At 40.1% G+C, this 23,573-nt stretch overlaps 1 protein-coding gene across 1 annotated transcript; it reads left to right on the plus strand.

Annotated features, from left to right (window-relative positions):
- Positions 1 to 11,036: 11,036 nt before the first annotated feature.
- On the plus strand, positions 11,037 to 22,766 carry rbm26 (RNA binding motif protein 26; the record flags this gene model as incomplete). The annotated part of the gene is made up of 22 exons (XM_079216683.1): positions 11,037 to 11,095; positions 11,207 to 11,325; positions 11,450 to 11,568; positions 11,714 to 11,805; positions 11,894 to 12,153; positions 12,675 to 12,953; positions 13,296 to 13,532; positions 14,474 to 14,614; positions 14,730 to 14,870; positions 15,082 to 15,190; positions 15,320 to 15,476; positions 16,452 to 16,634; positions 16,899 to 17,000; positions 17,112 to 17,183; positions 17,292 to 17,390; positions 17,515 to 17,589; positions 18,556 to 18,723; positions 19,748 to 19,852; positions 19,993 to 20,196; positions 21,146 to 21,232; positions 21,479 to 21,592; positions 22,069 to 22,766. The coding sequence occupies 22 exons, from the start codon at positions 11,037 to 11,039 to the stop codon at positions 22,156 to 22,158; spliced, it is 3,012 nt and encodes a 1,003-aa protein (XP_079072809.1). The 3' UTR covers positions 22,159 to 22,766.
- Between the last annotated feature and the right edge of the window lie 807 nt (positions 22,767 to 23,573).

Below are 23,573 nucleotides of genomic sequence, written 5' to 3' on the forward strand. Positions count from 1 at the left end.
CATAGCCTCATCTACTACCACCGCACAATAAACAGAGGTACCCCACCCTGATCACAAGCCTTTCTTTTATACGACAGCCTCCTACACGGTGCTCATGTGTAAGCTGCTCACAATACGGGTCTGTATTACAATGCTTAACAATTGTAATAACATACAACTATCACTTTTCAAATTGCTTTACTTTGAAGACATTGAGGATGTGTTATGCCTGCTGCCTGTTGGCATCATGGTAACATGGATTTCAGGCCAGCCAACCAGCTCCTTCCCATCTTCAAACTTCATTATCATACAATTCAGTAATATTGTAGCGTCCTTGTTGAGTGACATTTAATTGATTCAAGGTAGACTACAGAGACATTGCACACATGAAAAGCAAAATTAAATTGTGAAATAATTTTATGAGAAAACAATTAGATCTGCTGGTTCTATGGCCTCAGTATTTGTCCACAAATCCAGGTGTCAAAGCATGTGAAAGCACAAGTGTCACGCTAAATAACCATTAACATGACCAATACACTGGAGTTAATAAACAGGAGCTCATAAACAATTTGTATTAAACAATCAATTTCTCCTGAACAAACTTGTCTTTACATGTTATGAACTTGTGGTGGAGGAAGTATTCAGATCCTTTACAAAAAAAGGACTAACCAAACGGAAAGAATCTGTTACAAGAAAAAGTCCTGTATTTGATATGTTACATAAGTATGTTACTTTTTCTGAGTTCTGGTGACTGACTTCATCTCACTAGACTCCCTGTTGTGGCTGACCACACAAAGTATATCTCAGTGCCTACATACATGTTAAGATTATTTTTTTTAAAAAGTGGTATTTCTAGCAGTCCTTATACCTGTGGCATGAGCACACAGATGTTGACTTCAGTAGCCAAAATAGCTGAACAAGGCTCCCAGTTCCTCTCTGTACTCACAGTATTTGGTGATGAGATCAGTGGTTGGTTGGTCTCCATCTCTTTCTCATTGTCAGCTGTCGGCAAAGTTTCAGAACTGCCTCAAGTTTTGGCTGACCAGGACCTCTGTGTGGAGCATGCAGGGTTCTGGTGACTGGCTTCCTCGCACTCATACTCATCCGAGTCTTGCCATCCCTGTTGAAGTAATGAATGAATGAATATATTAATTATTTAAGTGCCTTACATCAAATGATGGCATTTGGAAAATCTCAAATCATTTTAACAGGTTAAACCATTCTATCTGTATTCCGAATTGTCAGAATTGTGACATAATTATTCAAAATTAGGACATTTACTAATACAAGATTGTGATGGAGTCTTTCTTTAAATCCATTAAGCCATTTTATTTAGTATATCTAATCTTTAGACTTACTGTATTCTCAAATTGAATCTTTTTTTTTTATTAAATCACAATCACTTTATTACATTGTCTATTGTTCCTGCTCACATGTTATATTCTTAAGTGTAACAGAGGTTATTATTAATAATCTGTAAAAAAAACCCATTGTTTTCCACCACTATTTAGATAGAAGGATATGTCAGGGTTAAAGGTCCCATGTCCACGATTTTCATGTTTTTTAAATATAATGCAGGCCGAAGTTCTATAAAGTAATATACAATCCACGGAGAAATACACACAGCCCGTATTCAGCTGTGATGTCACAACTATACAATATATGTCGACCATTTTAGTTTTAAACATTGAAGTTGTTGCCTAGCAACCCAATTCAGTATAAAAAAGTCAGCAGTTTGTTTAACTGACACTAAGCTTTCATTATTGTATCTGGTGAGTACTTTATCAAAATAACATGTTTAGTTGACTAAAATATATTATTCTCATTTCACTATTACAATATTGAAGTATTTTGACAAAGCTGTCAATAATAGCTAGCCTCTGTATTAACATTTTTTTAGAAAACCGCAAAGCTTTAAAATGAAGATTTTCCGGACTGCAATTCTGAATTCCAGTCTAGTAGCAGTTGCTCTGGGTAAGTGATAATGATGAACCCGATCACAACAGTTTTTAGCTAACATTCCAATCAAAATCCACTTAACATATTGATAAAAACGATTGTATTTCATTTTCAGCTGATTGAATGGTGTTAAACTAAGAACTAGCGTTAGCTAGCATAGGTGTTGCGGTTTAACAAGCGACCGTGACACGGTCGCTTGTTAAACCGCAACAAAAAATGAAATAAATGAAACCACACAAAAACAGTGTCGGGGTCATTTGAAGGCTTTTCAGGGGAAAAACTGTGTAAATCGGTTCAAAAATGAAAAACGTCAAAGTTCTATAAGAAAACTACATTTCCCAGAAGCCAGCCCGGGCGCATTCTCTTCAGTAGACTGCGCATGTGCCGTCTGAGGTGGATCAAAGATCGTCCATTTGACAGGGGAAATGCTGGACCCAGAAATGTAAAATAGAAAAATCTCCGACGGTTGACGGAATTTAAAGTTACTTATAGGTGGCTGGTAAGGATCTAGATGGCGCCGTTCGACTCCTACATGCCCGCACGGTCACGGAGATGTGTTTATTATTGAAATCCGTAGTTTTAAAGGATAGTTACGAGCGATGTTGTGAAACGTTACTTACGTCGCGGAAAGTTGAAAAAAAATAAAAATAAAAAAATAAATATTGCCATGCGAGGCCCCCTGTGCCTGGAGGGGGGAGGGGGGGGCTGGACCGTGTTAACTGGAGACTTTCAGACGAATGAACGTTGTTTTCGGGGATACAATAAAAGAAAAAGGAAAAAAAATATGTTTCAATACAGTATCAACCCTTCTCATATACATTGTATATATGATATAAAACATTTAACATTGTGGAATTCATGAGTGAGCTAACTTACGTTTTACGTAAAATAGTTTAGCGTTCATTACGTGTTACGTAAACTAGCTGTACTCAACTGCAACTGGCTTATGTAAATAGCCAGTTAACACGGTCGAAACCGTAACACCGGACCAATTTCTCCTTCAAGGAAAATTATAGGTGAAATAGGTTTATTTCCCAGGATGTAACTGCATTATTGCGAGTTTTAGTTAAGTAGCTAGTAGGTTAAAACCTAATAGCTTTACACCAACAATTGCTTACAAAACATACAACTTTTTTCGATTGAATTATTAGATTTATCAGATTCATAAACTGAGTGTTAAAGAATCAGCCTGACAGCAATGCACACCATTTGATGTTTAGAATTGTATTAGTTTTAAAATCAAATTTCTAAAATGTCCTTGTTATTCTCTCACAGGTCTTTTCCTGGGCTTCATGATGAAGTTCTTCGTGCCTCTCAACAAATACAGCCAAATCTACATCTACATGCATTTTCCATCATTGTTGCACTTACGGTTGCTTCATGTAGTGACCACTCCTCTCGTTTACACAGGTGTGGCAATAGGTAAGCCCCAGGAGTAAACTGTTAGCCCCACACTGTTAACTGTTACAACATGCAGTGGACACATCGTTTATAAGGAAGATACTGATGGTTTGGCAAGTTGAAGCTTATTAAACCTAAGTAACCTCCAAGGGAGTCCGTCTAAAACTTGATGAACACCAGCCACTGTGGACACGAGTCACAATTACATGATAATGTGGCTGTTCTTAAATCAAAGCTAAAAACTAAAGGTGACCGTGCGTTTACCATCAGGGCTCCTCTGCTTTTGTATTGACCTCGTCTTAAACCGTACTACCTTAACTGTTTAATCTAAATTTTTAGGTAAACTGTTTTTTCCTATGATGTAACTTTGTTCCCCTCACTTTCCATTATACTACCCTTAATGTTACACTTGTGTATGACCTAACTTACACTCCAAACTGTAGTCTGCAGATCGTAACTTATGTTGTCTTTTAGGTGTTTGTAGTAAAAAAATAGGACTTTCTGGAAAAGTTGAACTACATGCATCAAGATACATGATCACAACCATTTTTCTGTCTTTGACTTTGGGTAAGAGAAATATTATGCAATGTTTTTATTCAGAAATATACCGATTTGTTGATAAACACACAATGCATATGTCATTTTAACGCTTCCTTTTATTTTATACTTGAGCTTATATGTTTAAAACTCATTCACTAGCCTATGTCACCATGGGAATACTGCTATTTCAACCAGGTGACACATTTACTAATTTCTTCCATGATGATCTTCAGGAATGTGTCCCTCTATATATATAGAATATATAGAATATATTTTATTAAACCTTTCTCACCGCAGACATTTTGACGTGTCAAAAGTGCAGATGTTATCACTCTCAGTGAGCCAGCATGAAGGCAGCATGTATGCAGCAATACTATAGGGCCAATGAACAACTCAGTGGAATTTTCTAATCAACATTATTCATTACACCTGTGTTTGACAAGTCACAATGATTGCTGATAGCGAGGGCTATTAATATACAAACTAGTAGTGAGTTTATTTGTGGTAAAAAAAATCCACAGTGCAGCTACTAAACCCACATGGGTGCTTTCACTTTGTGGTTAACTAGGCTGCTGTGTATCGTCTCCCACATCAATACAGCTGCAACGAAAGTCATTTTGTAATGAGTTTGTATTATTATTTAATCAGCTGACAGGATTTTATTCTCATTAGTAGACAGGATGTCAGTATTTGAGTATCAGACAAAGGAGAGTGAGCTGCAAGATCTGTTCTGCAATGAAAGAGTCTCCCCCTGGTGGAGCGATAAAACTGTGAAAATTATGTGTTTCCTTGAAACTATATCAGTCATTCACAGTATGGTGTTCTAACACCCTTTGTTTTATATAATCGTGTTGATAATTATTTTCTTGCTTTTCACTGTTTTATACCATGTAAAAGCACTTTTTTAAAGTGCTCTTACTGTATATGAGAACCTTACAGCAGACACTGTGAATTATGTTGTAGGGTTGACGCTGGTTCTGTACATCGAGCCAGGAGTTGATGCCAGGACAAGACAACCGCAGCACAAGCTGATTGACTCCTTGTTGAATGTACTACTGTGAGAAGAAATTGTATATTTTGACATAATTTCTGGTTTTCTCTGTAAACGTGACATCATTTCAGAAAGTGCTGGAACGTCGAACTACAGAATTCACATCCATTAATGTTTTTCTTAAGCAGAAATAATTTGGTGTTTCACGTGTTCTACAAAATTGATAAAGCCGCATTTCAAAGTCAACAGATGAATGTGACTTTTGCATGTTTTTTTTTACAGGAACATTGTCCCAAAAAACATCGTCCTCAATACCTCCCAACAGGTATGCTTTTCATTAAGGGCATATCAATAATGTATTCTCTTTCCTTTTAATATTTATGATTTAAACACTATTTCTTTATATTATAGTACAAGACTGTGGGGAATAAGAGACATTTTATTCAACGAATCAATGTATTGGGCCTGATTGTATGGGCTTATGTTATTGGCATAAACAACAGACTTCACCCAGCGGACACCCTTCGCAAGATCTTTGCTATCCTCAACGAGGCCACAACACTTGTGGTCAAATACATTCTAGGGTAAGGTGACACAACATACCATTAAATATAGGATTGACTTTCTCCAACAAATATAGAAAGACGGTACATATCCAACAGTTTTAAGTATTTATGCTAAAACACTGAATGTAATACAAAGGTGGGGTCTTTTTTGCTTACAGTATTATTAGAAATAGTAAAATTGTATTACTGATAAAAACATAGCAGCATCTTTCACTCTTCTACTCCTGTTAAATATTACTTGCATTATAGTGTTTCAGGTCAGTTTTTCGGTTCTTTCACTTTCTGAAATGAGAGAAACATTCATGGTTTATTTATGTACTAATATATTAATGTGATTCAGACAACGTCTGTATTTGCTCAGTCAGTTAGTCCTTCCTTCATTTGTTTCCATTTCATGGTTTTCTTTCCAGCTTCCTGCCTTTTTCACTGGTCTTCATGGGCATAAGCCTTGTTATTGAGACTAACGACTGGAAATTAATCTTCAAACTCGGAAAGTTCATGGGAGTTGTTGTTTTGGGGTCTGTTCACCTTTACGGTTTTATCACTGAAATGACATCACTCTTACAAATTAAGTTGAATTCATTAGTGCTACATTATGTCGTTGCATTAGCATTATCCCATAATGTTCAATTAGTATTGATTGCAAATTCATTGTGTGTTTCAGGTTGACAATCCATGCAACATTAGTTTTACCCCTGATCTATTTTCTGTGTGCGAGACATAACCCCTATGCTGTCGTCAAGGGGGTTTTTTCTGCCTTAATGACTGCATTCGTCAGCTCGTCCAGGTAAGATGATGTAACACAGAGATCTGCGAGTTCATGATCACTGCTTATTTGCTTCATTCATCATCAGAGCTAATTAAGACAAGTAACATTTATGAGAGCTTTAGATTCCTAATATTTTCATATGAGTAATGCACAAACCAAGGATGCTTTGTGTTTCTCCAAGCTCTGCCACACTGCCACTCACTTTGAAATGTTGTGAGCAGAGACTCAAGATCGACAAAAAAATCTGTCTTCTTCTGCCCATCTGGGCCAACACCAACATGAACGGAACTGTAATTTATGAAGTGGTCGCAGGAATTTTCATTGCCCAAGTCCACAACCTCCATATGGACTTAAGCCAGTTGATCGTGATCATGTAAGCTGCTCTTCCTGTTCTTTATTTTTAGATCTTTAAGAGGAGGAGACTTCAAAAATGCATAGTACAGTTTACTGAGTACAGTATGTGTGTTTGATCTGCAGTATGGTGTCAGCAGTGCCATGCCTAGGAATAACTGGGACCCCAGCAAGAGGAGCAGCGACAACTTTTTTAAATTTGGCTGTGGCTGGTTTCCCAGTATTGGAAGTCTGCCTTCTCGTGGTCATACAGTATCTCCTGTAAATCTAATCTGTAGTTCAAAATGTGATGAATCGATTTCTACAGCTGCCTTTTCTGACTGGTTTGTGTCAGCTATTCACACATTTGTTACTAAGTTTGTGTGTAAAGTCATTCCTGACCTCTATTATCTGGTTTCAAACTAGGGCTTTACCAAATTGGGTTACTCCATTTAAACCTACGAAACATCTGAGCTAGTAAGAAGGTTAAGGTTCAAGGAAACGTGAAGCCCCATCCCACCAAAAGCATTCAACAGTGTAATCTGGAAGTCCTTGTAGCATCACAAAAGTGTAACACAACTTTCAAATATAACACTTTTTGAAGGCCAATCCTTTATAAACGTAGGTGTCACTTTGTATTTTTAATACTTTTTTAATCTGTTTATTGCGTATGTATCTGTTTCACAGTTAGTAGTATTCGTGCAATTTAGGAGTGGGAAATTATGGGATAGACTATGCTAACCCATGTTAGCTGATGTTATTTCTTCATTCAATTGGACATTATGAACATAACTTTTATTTGAGGTATATTGTGTAATTGTTGTTTGACGTAATTGAAAAAGTTAAAATCAAAGCTGTTTAAAGCAGCATGTCTCCTCTACTGTCATAGTCGGATGTTGTCTGTGCCTTTCAGAGACCGCTGCAACACATTTTTGAATATCCTTGGACACTGTTTTGGCGTGGCACTGATTCAAGTGTCAGAAAGTGGTCTGGGAGACATGGAGCAAGGACAGGAAATGTACAGGTACAAGTCTTGATGGTGTCATGTTTATTATTCTTATTTTAACCCAGTTCATTTGCAGAAAACACAAAGTCAATTCTTCAATCTGATGCAAATTATTATTCCAGGAAGGAATAAGGCTAGTAGCATAATAAACATAAAAAAAAGAAGAAAAAAAAGTATCGTATGCCAATCTCATCACACCATTGATGACCAGGTTGTGCTTTGCCTGGCTAGGGTGCATGGCAGTGATGCTGAAGACTCCAAATCAGATCGAGATCAGCAGCTTCCGATGATGACACCCTCAACACCCCGCCAGTGAGGAGAGGAGCCCTTCCAGGACGAGGACCAGACCAAAGAGGACTCTGATTTTGAGATTGCCCAATGATATGCAAAATGTTAGATGTAAAATGATATATAAAATGTATTAATGTATGTCACAGATCTAGTTATTAAATTGAAAATACATTTTGAATACATTGTATTGATTTATCCATCCATCCATTATCAACCGCTTATCCGGGGTCGGGTCGCGGTGGCAGCAGGTTCAGCAGGCCGACCCAGGCTTCTCTCTCACCCGCAACATTTTCCAGCTCATTCTGGGGGACCCCGAGGCGTTCCAAGGCCAGCCGGGAGATATAATCCCTCCAGCGTGTCCTCGGTCTTCCCCGGGGTCTCCAACCAGTTGGACGTGCCTGGAAAACCTCTAATGGGAGGCGTCCAGGAGGCATCCTGACTAGATGCCCGAACCACCTCAGCTGACTCCTTTCGACACGAAGGAGCAGCCGCTCGACTCCAAGCTCCCTCCTGATGTCCGAGCTCCTTACCCTATCTCTAAGGGTGAGCCCGGCCACCCTGCGGAGGAAGCTCATTTCGGCCGCTTGTATCCGAGACCTCGTTCTTTCGGTCACGACCCAGAGTTCGTGACCATAGGTGAGGGTTGGAACATAGACCGACCAGTAAATAGAGAGCTTCGCCTTCCGGCTCAGCTCCCTCTTCACCAGGACGGACCGGTACAGCGCCTGTTTTACAGCTGCAGCCGCACCGATCCGCCTGTCGATCTCCCGCTCCACCTTAAGCCTAGTTTATGGTTCACACTTAACAAGTGGCTGTGAAACACTAAATGATGTCTGGTGAAATGTTAAACAAATTTTGAAAAAAAGGATTTTTTGGAGGTGCGCGTCAGGCTACAGCCTAGTTTATGGTTCTCCGTCAGGTCGACGGCGTACCTACGCCGTAGCTACGCCGTCGACGCAGACCCCTACGCCGTAGCCTGACGCGCACCGGACCGTAAGCGCTGTGATTGGTCCGCTCAGAACGTAATTTCCGGCAGTTGCTTTTTCCCAGCCTCGACCGGTTTAGTGGTCGTACAGACCACCTCCGCAAACGTCTTCTCTGTCGCCTGCGCTTCAACATTTGCAATATAAGCATTTGCTCATTCGCCATTGTTTACTGTGACCGGAATTCGGCTATAAAGCCTAGTTTATGGTTCTCCGTCACGCCGTCGTTGAGCATTCGAAGTTCTGCGTCGAGGGAACGCGTTGCCTGCAATCACCGCCATGCCGCCAGGGGGGTGTGCCTGTGTGCCTGTGTGGCTGTGTGGTTTCAGGGGTTATAGCCGAATTCCGGTCACAGTAAACAATGGCGACCAAGTTGGAGCGGCTGCATTAAAGTTGGAGCTCATCAATATTGAAGAGCAAATGCTTATATTGCAAACGTTGAAGCGCAGGCGACAGAGAAGACGTTTGCGCAGGTGCTCTGTACGACCACTAAACCGGTCGAGGCTGGGAAAAAGCAACTGCCGGAAATTATGTTCTGAGCGGACCAATCACAGCGCTTACGGTCCGCGTCAACGCGACGCGTAGTTAGGATTTTTTGGAGGTGCGCGTCAGGCTACGGCGTAGGGGTCTGCGCCGACGGCGTAGGTACGCCGTCGACTTGACGGAGAACCATAAACTAGGCTTAACCCCTGAAACCACACAGGCACACCCCCCTGGCGGCATGGCTGTTAATTGCAGAGCAACGCGGTTGGCGGAGGCCAACACCCACCGGGAACGTGTCTGACTTTTTACCGAGGATACGAACACAGCTCCTACTGCAGGCGTACAGAGACCGGATGGCCCGTGCCAACGGGTCCGGCACCCAATACTCCCGCAGCACCCCCCACAAAAACCCCCGAGGGACCCGGTCGAAAGCCTTCTCCAAGTCTACAAAGCACTAATGTAGACTGGTTGGGCAAACTCCCAGGAGCTGAACTTAATCGTACAAAGTTAATTTAAATTGTATTGATGAAACAGAACTATACTGTAGTTATTGAATTGATGTAATTTAACTGAACTGGATTAATTTCAGTATTTATTGGTAAATAAATATTAAAGAAACTGCAGTCATGTATTTTTAATTTGTTGAGCATTTAGGATGAGTATTTGTCAAATAAGCTGCGTGTGAGTGTGTGTGTGTGTGTGTGTACTGTTAGAAGATTGTAGAAAAGTATGACAGTATAAACAATCATAAAAGTCATAGTGTATATATAGTATGTCGAGAAAAAAAGTATTTCTATAGTATGTCAAACAATATCTTAAAAACAGTCATAGTATACCCCAAAAAATAGTTTCAGTGTTATGTCTAATAGAATTATGAAAAGAGTATACAAATCATAGTATAGTATGTGTGTAAAGTATGTCCCATCTAGCAGTCAGGAATCCTGGTTTTCACCCGACTTCAACCCCTGGTATGTGAATGAGGTGCATACAAATCAGTATAGTATAGCTAAGCATCAATCAAACTGTATTTCAGACTCAAGGTCCAGATACAGAAAAGTAGTTACTATACAATGTTCCTATATCATCAAAAGGGGGCTTTAGAGAAACACTTTGGGAACCACTGCCCTAAACTGACATTGTTCATTATGCAACGTGAATGTCTTGCATTTGTTGTAAATAACTAGAAATTAGTATTTTGATACATCTGGTTACAAACGTTTCTCTGTAACTGTCAGTGACTGACAGCAGCTGGAGAGCTTTTCTAAAGAACAACTGTGTCTGGTACTGCGAGGTCCTCTCGCGATATATTTTCGACGAGAATACTAGCGGAAGTAAATAGTGTGTGTTAGCTATGTTAGCTAGTGAGAGGGGATAAAGTAGCAAGTTAAGCGTGGGTGCTCCATTAAGTTTAACGGAGAAGAAACATTTACAACCTTCAGTTTTAAATGGTTGGATGTTGGAAACAAAAGACTCACCACCTCTGCATCTCCATTAAAATACTCCACGAGACTCGAGTGATCGTTCGGCACGTTCGAGGCCTGGAAAGACGCATGCTAGCGTAGCTCAGCTAGCCACCGTTAGCGCGGCTGTTTGGCTAACGGCGTTTTGTAGCCGAAAACCACTGAAGTGGTTCGTTTCCCCAGCTGATGTCGGCTGTCCTATCAAACAGATAAGCAGTGTCAACCCCAGCTGGCGTTAACTCTGGCCGTGGTGGAGGGAAAGTTCGGCTGGATCTAAAATGATCATTAACAACATTGATGCCTTGAAAACATGGCTGTCTGAAACCCTCGAGCCCATGTAAGTAGCGTTAGCTATTAGCAACTCAGCTCATTCCTCCACTCAGCTTTAGCCCTTCTAGTTCAGTATGAGTTTGTTTTTCTTATGCACTTTTTTCTCTGACATTTCCAGCTGTGACGCAGACCCCTCTGCCCTTGCTAAGTATGTTGTTGCTTTGGTGAAGAAAGACAAAACTGAGAAGGAACTTAAAGCCCTATGTATAGACCAGTTGGATGTATTTCTCCAGAAAGGTATTTAATTCCTCTGCTTCATGGAAAGTTGAACTCGGCAAGCCCTTTTTCCATTTGACAGGTGTGTTACTTTTTATTTGTGGATTCATAAATACTCTTTATTTGCACTATTGTCTTCTTTCAGAAACCCAGCCATTTGTGGATAAGCTGTTTGAAGCCATTAACAACAAAAACTACCTCCCGCCGCCAGATCAACCATCCTCTCTGATCAAAGTTGAGAAGGATGAGCCGAAAAAAGATGAGGTAATGAAGAGGGAGTGATTTAAAGAGTACTGTTGTTCCATCACATGTGCACTTTACGGGACCGAACAATATGCAGCACCATTCATGTCAGTGACCATCTAAGATGGAACACATTTATTTGAAGTAACTTTTTTTTTATGTTCAGACAAACCGCGAAGACGAAAGGGAGAAGAAGTTTCCTCGGAGAGTGAATCACAGCCCACCCCAATCAAGTTCTCGTTACAACAGAGATATCAGGTGTGAGCACCTGCTTGTATCAACTTTGTCTGTCAACACATATTTACTTTTCACTCATTGTCATAATTTTGTTTACCCCAACTTTTAGGAGGGGAGATGATCGTAAGAGAGACGACCGCTCCAGGAAGAGGGAATATGACCGCATCCCACCACGGAGGGACTCGTACCGCGATCGCTACAATCGCAGGAGAGGTCGCAGTTACAGTCGTAGTCGCAGCCGCAGTTGGAGCAAGGATCACGTCCGCGACCGAGAGAGGGATAGAGACAGGGACAGGGATAGAGATAGGGATCGAGATCGCAGCAGGAGCCGGTCACACAGCAAAACTCGGTCTAGAAGCAGGAGTAGAGGTAAGAACCTGATCGATGGATCTAAAAGACAAATAATCAACAGGATCACTTTGTGCCAGCTGGAACCAGTGTTTTCCTATGGAGGGAGCAATGACGCCAAAACCTGGAGTTTGAAACCCCACTCTTCTGAATCTTGCAGCCTGCTCAAAGTTCACCCCTTCGATTGTGTGTGTCTGAACTTGCACAGTGTTCCCAGTCAGATTACAGTTTATGAAGCTTCTAAAAACAAAGATTATCTCATGGTTTTTACAAAATTGGTCAAATTTAATATTCGGGTGTGTGTTAAGGTTTCTTTTCAGAATTAATTTCATGGTTTCTGTTGATACAGTTTAGGATTTCTTTACTATAACCGATGACATGGCAGCATTGCCCTACACATTTTGACACATGAATGAATGAATATATACTTTATTAATCTCCAAGGGGAAATTTCCAGTAGTGCTAGCAGCTCAGACAACTGGTCATATGTAGACAAACAATGACTGGATATTGAGAAACATTGCTTTTTTGTCTTTTTGCAGAACGAGATTCTGGAAAGTTGAAGTTTGATAATGAACGGGTGGATAGGCCAGAGAGTGCTGATTGCTTCACCCCAGCAGCCCTAGTCCCCACTGCAACCACTTCACACTTCCCTGTGCCAACACTGAGCAGCACCATTACAGTCATTGCCCCCACACATCATCATAGCAACAATACCACTGAGAGTTGGTCAGACTTCCGCCCTGGGCACCCTGTGGATCGTGGCCTTTTTAATAGAGGACCACCCCCTCAACAGAGGAAGCGATGCCGTGACTATGATGGTAAGTAGGCCTGCACGATTTGAGGAAAATCTATCATATTTAAAAACATTGTTCAATATTGTGTTGACGATATACCGTAAAAGTCGGATTATACGCCGCTACTACCTCCGATCAGTGTCCCGCTGTAGCAAGCTAGGAGCAGCGCTAGCTAGCGCTGACTTTTACGGTAGTGTGTATATTAGCTGTTAGAGCTGTCATTAACTATACAAAATGTGAATGCACATTGAGACAATAAAAACAGATATTTAAATATGAAATTTTGATTGTGAAAGAAGGCAGCACTACCGCGGCTGTCTGCTTCTGTGAGATTGATGTTCTACATTTGTCTGCCATCCCTTCCAGAAAAGGGCTTCTGCATGAGAGGGGACATGTGTCCGTTCGACCATGGAAGTGACCCAGTTGTAGTGGAGGATGTCAATTTGCCCAACATGCTGCCCTTCCAACCTCCACCAATCCCAGGTGCAGACGCACTACCACCCCCTGGCCCCCCACCACCTCTTATGAACCCTCCACCCCTGAACCTGCGGCCCCCTGTGCCCCCACCAGGTTCCCTGCCACCCAGCCTTCCACCGGTTGCAGGTAGGAATTCAGATTGAATTGTGAAGTGACCGATAGATGATAGCAAACACTTTTGTGATATTTCTTTAGAATGGAATGTCAAGCTTCCAAACTTCCAAATGTTTTTCATATTTGGTAAGTAAAGGATAATGTCCGACAAGGTGTCGCAAAGGATTGGACTTTGCGGAGGCAACCTCCACGACGTCCATTACTTCCTGATAATGATAATCTAGAAGGGCATTATTCTATACGTGCCATGGTCACTTGCCAAAGAAAAAGAATTCAGATCATTAATTAATTTCTTTCATATGTTTTGTCACCAAAATGTAGTAATTTTTCACAATGAATTCATTCCATTTCCATGGTAACCCTGAGGGTTTGCTAATCTCTGAAACATTCATTACCATCACAAGGTTCTTTTGCAATTGAAACAATGTCCCCTGCTCCAGTAAATGGGATAGATAGGATTTGGCAAAGGGAGATATTTTGAGTCCGCTCAGATTATAGAACTCTTTGGCTCAGCTACAAGTCACATTACGCTACCAAAAGTCAAAGTTAATAACACTGGGTACGGTTGACAAAAGGTACATTTCATTTGACTTGTTTTAATTTAATGTAGCCAGCTCATTAATTTAGAATGGTCAACTGTCGAACATGAACAACTATCAGAAAACATCATGTTCTGCAAAAACACAGATAAGGTTCAGCCCTTATCAATGATCAGGCTGTGGAGATAGTAGAAAGTACCCCAACTTTCAGCTATTGGCCTTAGTGAAAAGGAAGTAAACACACATATAATGCTTATGTTTTAAGCTATTGAATTGTCTATATAACTGAAAACTGTCTTAAAAACAAGTAGCAAGAACTAGTTATCTGCCTGAGGAACAGTTCAGCACAGGTCAGAATTTGGATTGACTAGTTGGTGTTTTGCTTGAACTTTTGTTTAACTCTATCTAACACAGGTCCTCCTCCTCCGCTTCCTCCTCTGCAACCGTCGGGCATGGATGCCCCTCCCAATTCTATGACCAGCTCTGTTCCCACCATTGTCACCTCTGGGATGCGCTCCTCACTTCCCCAGGCCCCAGTGCCACGCTTTACCTCTGGTAATGGTTGTGTGTGTTTTTGAAGTTACAAATTACATTTTGTATTTATAAATGGGTTATACTGTGCCTTAACTTGCTGTTTAACGAATTAAAGTGTCCTCTCTCTGCTGACTAGACAACTATGAGACAGATGTGTATAATCCTGAGGCTCCCAGCATCACCAATACCTCCAGGCCGATCTACCGCCATCGGGTCAATGCCCAGAGACCTAACCTGATAGGCCTCACAATGGGGGAAGTGGACCAGCCACCAAGAGGTATTGTTCACATGAACTGGACCATTTGAGCTTTGAATAGATTGTCTTAAATCATACATGTACTTTCCATCCCACCATTAGCATGCACTGCCCTTTGGCCAGCATTCAGTACATACTACTGTATTTGTGTTTAAACGTCTTGCCCTCTTTTCTGAGTGCTGTGAACTGTAGTGTCCCGAAAACTGACCTGTCAGTGTTTGTTTCCCACCAGACAAGATCCCGAATAACAGCATGAGGATCGTTATGGAATCTGATTTGAGGAAGAGACCACCTGTCTCTCACGATGAAGGCCTTCCCTTGAATAAACCTTGGTTTGACAAGTATGACATTTTTTGTTGTCATATTAAATTCAAAGTGCTGCCTCTAAACCCTGTGGTTAATCACCGTTGACAAAGGTTTGTTTAGTACCGCCCTCATTGAATTGTTCAACTATTCTCTTCTCTGCACAGACTCAACTTTAACAAACCCAACCACCAGGGCTACCACAAAAGAGTCCCATTCTCTCCAAACGCCAAGCTGCTGGTTTGTCAAATTCCTCCCGAGCTCAACAACATCAGCAAACTCAATGAACATTTCAGCAAGTTTGGCACCATTGTCAACCTCCAGGTCAGTCTTTATGTGGTGCAATAGATCACAGCTTTGATGGTTAATAGCTAATAACTGATGGATAAATACTAATTTGATTATTTGTAACAATAATATAATGTAACGCTATGTAGTTGTACTCTGTAGTGTAATCAGTGGTGCAGTACAATAGGTAACTAATATGTGAACAATGTCTTTGAGTAAATCTGGTTTTAAAAGGTTAAACCATTTAAAACGGTATGGATGTTTGACACAAAGGGGAATGTTAATGACTGAAGTTTTGGTTAATGTAGGTGTTTATATTTAATCTTGGATACTGTTTTTTAAAACATAGGTTTTATGTTTCATATTATGCTTTCAAGTAGCTAATTATTTCCAACAGTTTTGGTGTAGCCAGCAAAGATTACAGAAGAAACTGAATGTCAAAAAAAAAAAAAAGTCAGTTACTAAAAGCCTTCTTTGAAATGAGCATCACATCTTTCCAGCACTTTTGTATTACAGTTGAGCAATAGCACATTAGACTGTAGTGTGTTGTGAATATATCACAGCCAAGGGTACATTTAATGTACATTATTTGTATGTTGCCAATTATTGTTCAACTACTGAGCAAGTATACTTTGATAACTTCTTGTACTAGACTTGCCCTTATTTGTCAGTTGGCGGTGCGTTGTTTGGCATGGTGAGGATGTTGCTCCACTTTCTCTGGTCTCTTAGTTTTGGTTGTCAATCGCTCTAGAGAGGTTTCACACTTTCTGCCGTAATCTCTCTCGTGTCGGATCAGATAGTCTGTGAATCGTGGCGCTGCGGTGGTTAGTGTGTTTCTGGTTGCTTGCATATTCTGGGCAACAGTGTCGATTTTGTATCATGACTATGAACCAATTAAATAGCTCATTCAGTTGCTGTTCTGGTCATAAGTTTCTGATGTTCAGGTTACGTTCAACTAACTTCAGGTTCTACAGCATGTCTCACAGTTCCATTTTAATTATTTTTCCACAGGTGGCCTTCCAGAATGACCCAGAGGGAGCACTGATCCAATTTGCCTCCCCACATGAGGCCAAGCAGGCTATGCAAAGCACAGAGGCTGTTCTCAACAACCGCTTCATCAGGGTGCACTGGTTTCGTGATGATGACCAGGGCCAGTCTATCTCACAGCAGCACCCTCAGCAACAGCCAGACATGGTAAAAGTTCATTTGACATCCGTTGCTCATAACATGTGGTTGTTATAAAATGGTCTGTCCAAACAGCACCACAAATTATTGTTAGTATTTGTCCGGCTCAAACTTTCCACGAAGAGTAAATAAATAAATTAGATGTTACAGAGGCAACTTGAGTTCAGCATGATGGGATAACTCTGAATGGTTATCTGACAGTGGTGGCTATGTAAAAATACACTTATGCATTTATCCAAACATAATGTGATTAACATCTCCGTTGTCATTCAGCAGGCCTCAGACGCGTCTCTTAAGCAGTCTGTCAAAGATCGCCTCGGGCCCCTGCTCAATGCAAACTCTGAGCCATCACAAGATTCCAGTATAGCCTCTCAGGTGTGTGTGGTTGAGTTCAGTGTTTTTTTTTTGTTTTTTTCTTCACATATACTTGTCAAAGAATCTTTAGATTGTGTCTATAAATGTTATCGATGTTTTCCCAATTTGCAGCAGAATCCCTCAAAGGTGTCGGTGAAGGACCGTTTGGGGTTCTGCGCCAAACCAGCAGCTCCTATTGAAAAAGTAAGCCTTCTCACTGTAATTACTAATTCTGTTTTTGCAATTTCTCATCTTCTCTTTCAAATTGTCTAAATATTATGTGCTGTTGTGTCGTCGTCTTCTTTCATTTAGGTGTTTTCTACATCCATGGGCCTCACAAAAACTGTATACAATCCTGATGCCCTGAAGGCAGCCCAGAAAAACTCAGAGGAAGCCCTGAAGAAGAAACAGGTGAGGAGAGGAATGGTGGGAAATGGGGAGTGGAAAGATTTAGAATTCAGGACACGTCGCACCTTGGATTCTCATACTAAAACAGAAGGCTGTACCTAAATCATTCTCATAATTTATTTTACAGGAAGCTCTAAGACTACAGCAGGATGTAAGAAAAAAGAAGCAGGAAATATTGGAGAAGCACATTGAGACACAGAAGGTAAGACAACTTGGAGTCGCGGTCAATGGCTTGTACATTCAAGTGTCTCTATCAAAAGTTTGCTTTTAGATTCTACAACCTCGCTAGACAAAACAAATGCCAGTGTGTGAGCTATAAAAGAGGTCTGACTCGCAGCTAAAGCAACATGAGGCAACACGAGTCCCCAAGTCAGAGGACTGTGTTGGTAAATCTACAGAAACAAACCAAAGCAGTGTTTGAGAGCGTTATATGGGGACTTTGACTCATTTATGTGTGATATTAAAAAAATAAAAAATTGAGCATTTGGAAAAACGCTATATAATATTTAAAGTATTATTATATTTGTGAAAGAGATGAAGATCAGGTGTCATGCAATATCCAGGCCTTAGAGTTCATAATTTCCATTTCATTGGTTATAATAATCAAGGTTGGCTTTTTGTTTTGTTCTGGATTTAAACCAGCTTTGTTTACACTCGTTGTCACTGCAATGTGCACGTAATGGACATGTAGCATGATAGCGTCAAACATTTATGCATTTAAAAATGCACAGATATATATTTAATGACTAGTCTATGGAAAATATTGTTGCGCGTTTTTCTTAACCGTCTTGTAGCCAGAATGTGGCTGTAAATAAATGTCTGTAGGTATCCAGCCATGATAAGCGTGTTTGCATTCATTTAAATACTATATAGGCTATTTGTTTGCAACAGTAGGTTTAGTGAGCCACGTGCACGGTTTAGAGACCAGTGGGGGAACAAGCGTTGGAAGGATGGGCGTATTGAATGTTCTTTATGGCATTGAAAGTTGTACTTGCAAAGTCAGTAAAATTATCCATATTTTTACAACGATATCAAATCTTATCCCGTCTCCTCTCCCGTGTGACTTGTGGCTGTCGGTGTTGTTTTATAATAATTCAACTACTCTATTGGAATCGGCGCAAACAATAGTTATATTTGTATTCTGCTTTTCTGCCCACGTTCCCTGCAGCTCCTGATATCCAAACTTGAGAAGAACAAAACAATGAAGGCAGAGGATAAAGCCAAGATCATGGAGACTTTAGGCATGTTAACCAAGAGCATCACCAAACTTCAAGAGGAGATAAAAGGAATCTCAGGCTGCAACCACCAGCTGCGCATAGCCAAGAGCAAATCACAGGTAGGGCTTTCACCCAACTAGTGCCATCCATCCATGCAACACAAACACAAAACTAGGGCTAACAACTAGATTGTGCTGTTCTTGTTATTGGGTTTGCATTTCTCCTGGTTTTGCCTCTCTTGGTGTATGCATATGCCCTCACCTTGCGTGTCGTTATACACAGCTTCCTTGCTTTGAAGGATTAGAACAACTTTTTTTTTTCAGTTTATCCAGTTGCCTTTGACTTATTACTAGGGATGGGTATCGTTTGGTTTTTTTCCGATACCGGTGCTAAACCGATACTTTTAAAACGATACCGGTGCCTGAACCGATACTTTTTTATTGCCAAGGAAATTTTTTTCTTCAAATTGAACAATATTATTAACTGTTTAAAGTATACTATAGATATAAATAAATAAATAAATGAGTACATACAAAACACGCTTCAAACCTTTTAACTTCAAACTATAAAAATATATATTTAAAAAAAAGAACAGATACAAGCATCAGGTGGCCTGATGGGACCGTGTGCAACAGAACTCAGACTCTGTTGGATCCTAAAACTGCTGCTTTACTGGACTACACGTCATCATTAATATCAACTGGAGAGATTTGTTCCATCAAGCCGAGGACGGACGTTCAAAAGCTCGTGCTCGTGTCCCCAGCGATCTCTGTGTGCGCGCACTGTGTGTGTGTGTGAGCGCTGGAAGCCCCGCCCCCTCGAGCCCCGCTCTGAGTGCAGGCAGACAGAGAGCAGAGCAGCGAGTGTGCTCTGATCCGCGCTATTTTAATAATCGTTTTTAGCGTGCGGGCACCGCGCTACCTTTTTAGTATCTATATACCGTGCAACTTTACAGAGTAGTGTAAAAAAAAAAAGTATTTAAATCGGCTCAGGCACCGAAATCTGCGTTGCTTTTCGGTCCGGTAGGTACCGGACGTGTTGGAACCGGTGCCATACTGGCATCGGTTCTCGGTACCCAACCCTACTTATTACTTCCAACTTGCAGAGTTGTCATACCTGATGTCGATTTTAAAATGTGTTCAGGCACAGAAGGAACTGCTGGACGCAGAGCTGGACTTCTACAAGAAGACCCAGGCCGGAGAGGACACTGCTTTGTTGAAGATTAGGTACACGCAGCTGCAAATCGAGGTATTGACTTAGTCTTGAAAGACAAAACTCTCCCTCAAACTTTAGTTTCCTCTTCACAACTCAACGTATGTGTTTTCATGATCTCGGACAGATTTTTGTGCTCTACTTGAGTTCTTTCCATTTTTTTCGTTTTAACCCAGGCGGCTAGAAGGGGAATCCTGTCACCCGGACGAGGCCGGGGGGTCCACGCTAGGGGCCGTGGCGCACACAGGGCCCGGGGAAGGGGCTCCAGAGGCCGGGGGAGGGGCGTGTCGCTGCATGCAGTCGTGGACCATCGGCCGCGAGGGCTGGAGATTTTTGGATTCACTGAGGCAGACCATATAGACCTGCTGCCACACTTTGCTGTAAGTCAGCCTACAACTACATTACTGTGATATCTGCAGTTAACCCAAAGACCGATTGGTGGGAGATAAAAGGACTGTGTTAAAGGGCACTGTTTGTGTAGCTGTTGTGGGCGGTGAACATTCAGTGTATGACAAATATAGCTTTCAGCTGCTCTCACATCCTTACTTTGGATTGAGTCTGTGTGTACTGGCTTGAACAGAAATAAAGTTGAAATATCAACACAGACCCATCATACTTTTTACTATTAATGAAATCGTACTATTACCCCAATGTGATACCACAAATAAGGATTCCTGTAAAAATAATATATAAATACCCTGTTTATATATATATATATATATATATATATATATATATATATATATATATATATATATATATATTTTTTTTTTTTTCTACTAGTTTTAATTGTGATCATTGCATAAACCATGTGCATTGAATTATGACTTTTGCTCAGTTTGGCAAAAGAATCAAGAGTGTCCTCTGGTGGTTACAACTTCACAGTGCAACTGACCACCTATGGTGCAAAAACATTCAATGACTGTCCAGTCTATCTAGATACAAATTAAATGGCGTTTGGTACATCCAGTAAGTCCTAACTCACTTTGACATGGTCCAGTTATTAACTCCTCAACCACCAGAAAAATATTCAATTAGAAAAACTAAATATATATATATATATATATATATATATATGACTGTCAACGTGATCCAGATATGCAGCAAGAAATCTTTGTTTCTAATGTGTACTGATTTATCTCAGTAAACCAGTAAATGAGGTAAAACAGCTGCAATATAAAAGCAACTTGTAGAAAAAAAACACTTAATTTAACACAACATTGGTTTGGTAATTGGAAAAAGAACATGCATAATATCAGTTTTTAATCATTTACACATGAATGAGTTGGTTTCTAAAGTGACCAAAATGTTGTTTTCCAAATTTTTAAGCAATTTGGAGAGATTGAAGATTGCCAGATTGATGAAAACAACCGGTCTGCGGTCATCTCTTACAAGACGAGAGCGGAGGCAGAACAGGTGAGTCAACTATCCGCTACGCAAACACTAGAATATTCTTTAATTTCTTCATTAATTGAGCCCCTTGGAATTCCGACAGTAAAAGCTATTTTCCAGTATTTGAACTTTGATTGAGCACTTTGCTCCAGCAATAGCGCCAAAGTCTTCTTGCTGTTTTTGATTAGGCCCATTATTCCCACAATTCTCAATGTAAGCACCTCATTTAAAACTTCTAACCACATGCTCCTGTGTTTTGACCACCTATAGGCGGCTCTTCATGGAGTGAGGTTCAACAACCAGACTTTGCGTCTGGCCTGGCACAAAGTGGTCACGACTCTCAGCACTGCGAATGCTGATGATGCAGAACTAGAGGAGGATGAGGTTTGTGGACATTTCTCATTTGACACATTTATGTTTCTCTTCATCGTAGCTGATTGGGTCTGTTGATTCTGCGTAAGGTTTAATATATAGATGATGACCTTAAGAAAAAGGGATCAGGCAGGATCGATCTTACTTCTTCAGGTGCTACTTTTTTTTTAATCCTTGAATATAACTCCAGGAGGAAATATTGACTTTCGAGGAGATGTTTGGATGTTCTCTGCACAGATATATGGGGTAACCTTTTTAAATACCTCCTTTCTGAGAACACAAGAGGGAGCTATTACACATTACAGCAAGGATTGCCCTGTCTACAAAGCATTTGGTCCGTCTGCAACATGATACTCTCAAGCTGAGAATTGAGTCACTCCCAAGACCTTTTAAATACATGGTGCTAGATGAGTGCTGATGATGCTCAAAATAAGAGTTTTCTTTCCACTTTTTATGTGCATTAATAAGTGATTCTTTTATTTCATCAGTACCCGGAAGAGTCGCTGAGTGACGACGCATTGCTGCAGGATGATGATGAGGAAGAAGACGACAACGAGCCACGCTCTTGGCGCAGATGAAGATCAGTTGGACGCTCTTCCCTGGATTCATTTGTTTAGAAGAAGAGCAGCAATCCAGCAAATTAAAAATATGTCATTGCCTGTTCATAAACAAACAAGGCACATTTTACTTTGGCTAGACTTTTTTTTTTTCCCATTCAAATGTGTAACTTGCAAAAGAACCATAAGTTTGATTATTTTTAATGTGTATACCAGATGCCACAATGGTGAATTTTTTAATGCTCTTAATGTAGACACTTTTTTTGTTTTGTCATTTCGGGTTCACAAAACACATACTTAGTTTGGACATGTGACAGCTGATCACACCTGTGGTTGAACTCTTAGTTTAAGAAAACAAAACCTGTGTTGTAATTTCATTGAATGACAGACTGTAGTTTTTGCAGAATAGTATTAGATTGACTGGTTTAAATGCTCATGTGTAAATATTTTATGTCTGGATTCAAATGATTTGTATGAAAGCTTGGCTTCTCAGTTCTTGGCTTAATTTTGGATTGTACAAAAAATAAAGAATTGAAATGGTCTGAAAAAATCCTGCCACAAAAAAAAAAGAAAACATTAAAAAAAAAAAATGAAACGCTATGGCAGTGAAAAAAATAACACTCCTAAAAGAGCTGAAAAAAAGACCATTTCAAAAAACAAAAAAAACTTCCTCTTCCCCTAAAGAGCAAACTTCCTCCAAAATTCCTACTTCTAGCACTTTTTTTGCTTTGGATCGGTAAGGTAACCTCAAAATTTCAATGCCACGGTAAGAACATGGCATGCCATGATAGTATATTTTGATAAATGTATATTTTGCAAAAAATGTCTTATTGCATAGCCTAAAACAATTTGCATAAGTTGGCTAAAATAGATGATCTAAATACAAATTCAACAATAACTAAGAACATTTGTGTTCTTTTTGTTACAGGAGGTGTGTTTCTGCAGTATCCAGCTACAACTCTTCTTTCCTCAAGAGGCCACAACATATTAGATTGTAATTTAGTATTTACTGTAACACGATTTGTCTTGTGTATGGAAATAATTTTTATTTCAGAAATATCTATAAATGGTTTTTTTACACATTGTTTATTTTGTGTAATAAATGCCTGTTGCCATCTTGTTTCCAGGGGTAAAACATGTTTTAGCTATTAAATGTAATTTTCTATATTTAGACAAAGTTTGAAAACATTCTCTCCTAGAAAACTTTGAATAAGAAATAAAGTAATTTAGCTTTTTCTTAAGTACTTTCTATCACAAGTATTGTACTTTTGCCATCGCAAGTAACAAAATCATATGAAGAAGTATGGTTAGCATTGTTGTTCCTCGTCTAAATACATAAAAAGAAAGGCTGCTTTTACTTTAAGACGATATTTATCAACATTTAACGTGCTCATGGTGATCCTTCAGTGGGGAATTCCTCGGTTTACTTTTCTGCT

Source organism: Taurulus bubalis (assembly GCF_910589615.1).
Source record: "Taurulus bubalis genome assembly, chromosome: 4".
Classification (NCBI taxonomy): Eukaryota; Metazoa; Chordata; class Actinopteri; order Perciformes; family Cottidae; genus Taurulus; species Taurulus bubalis.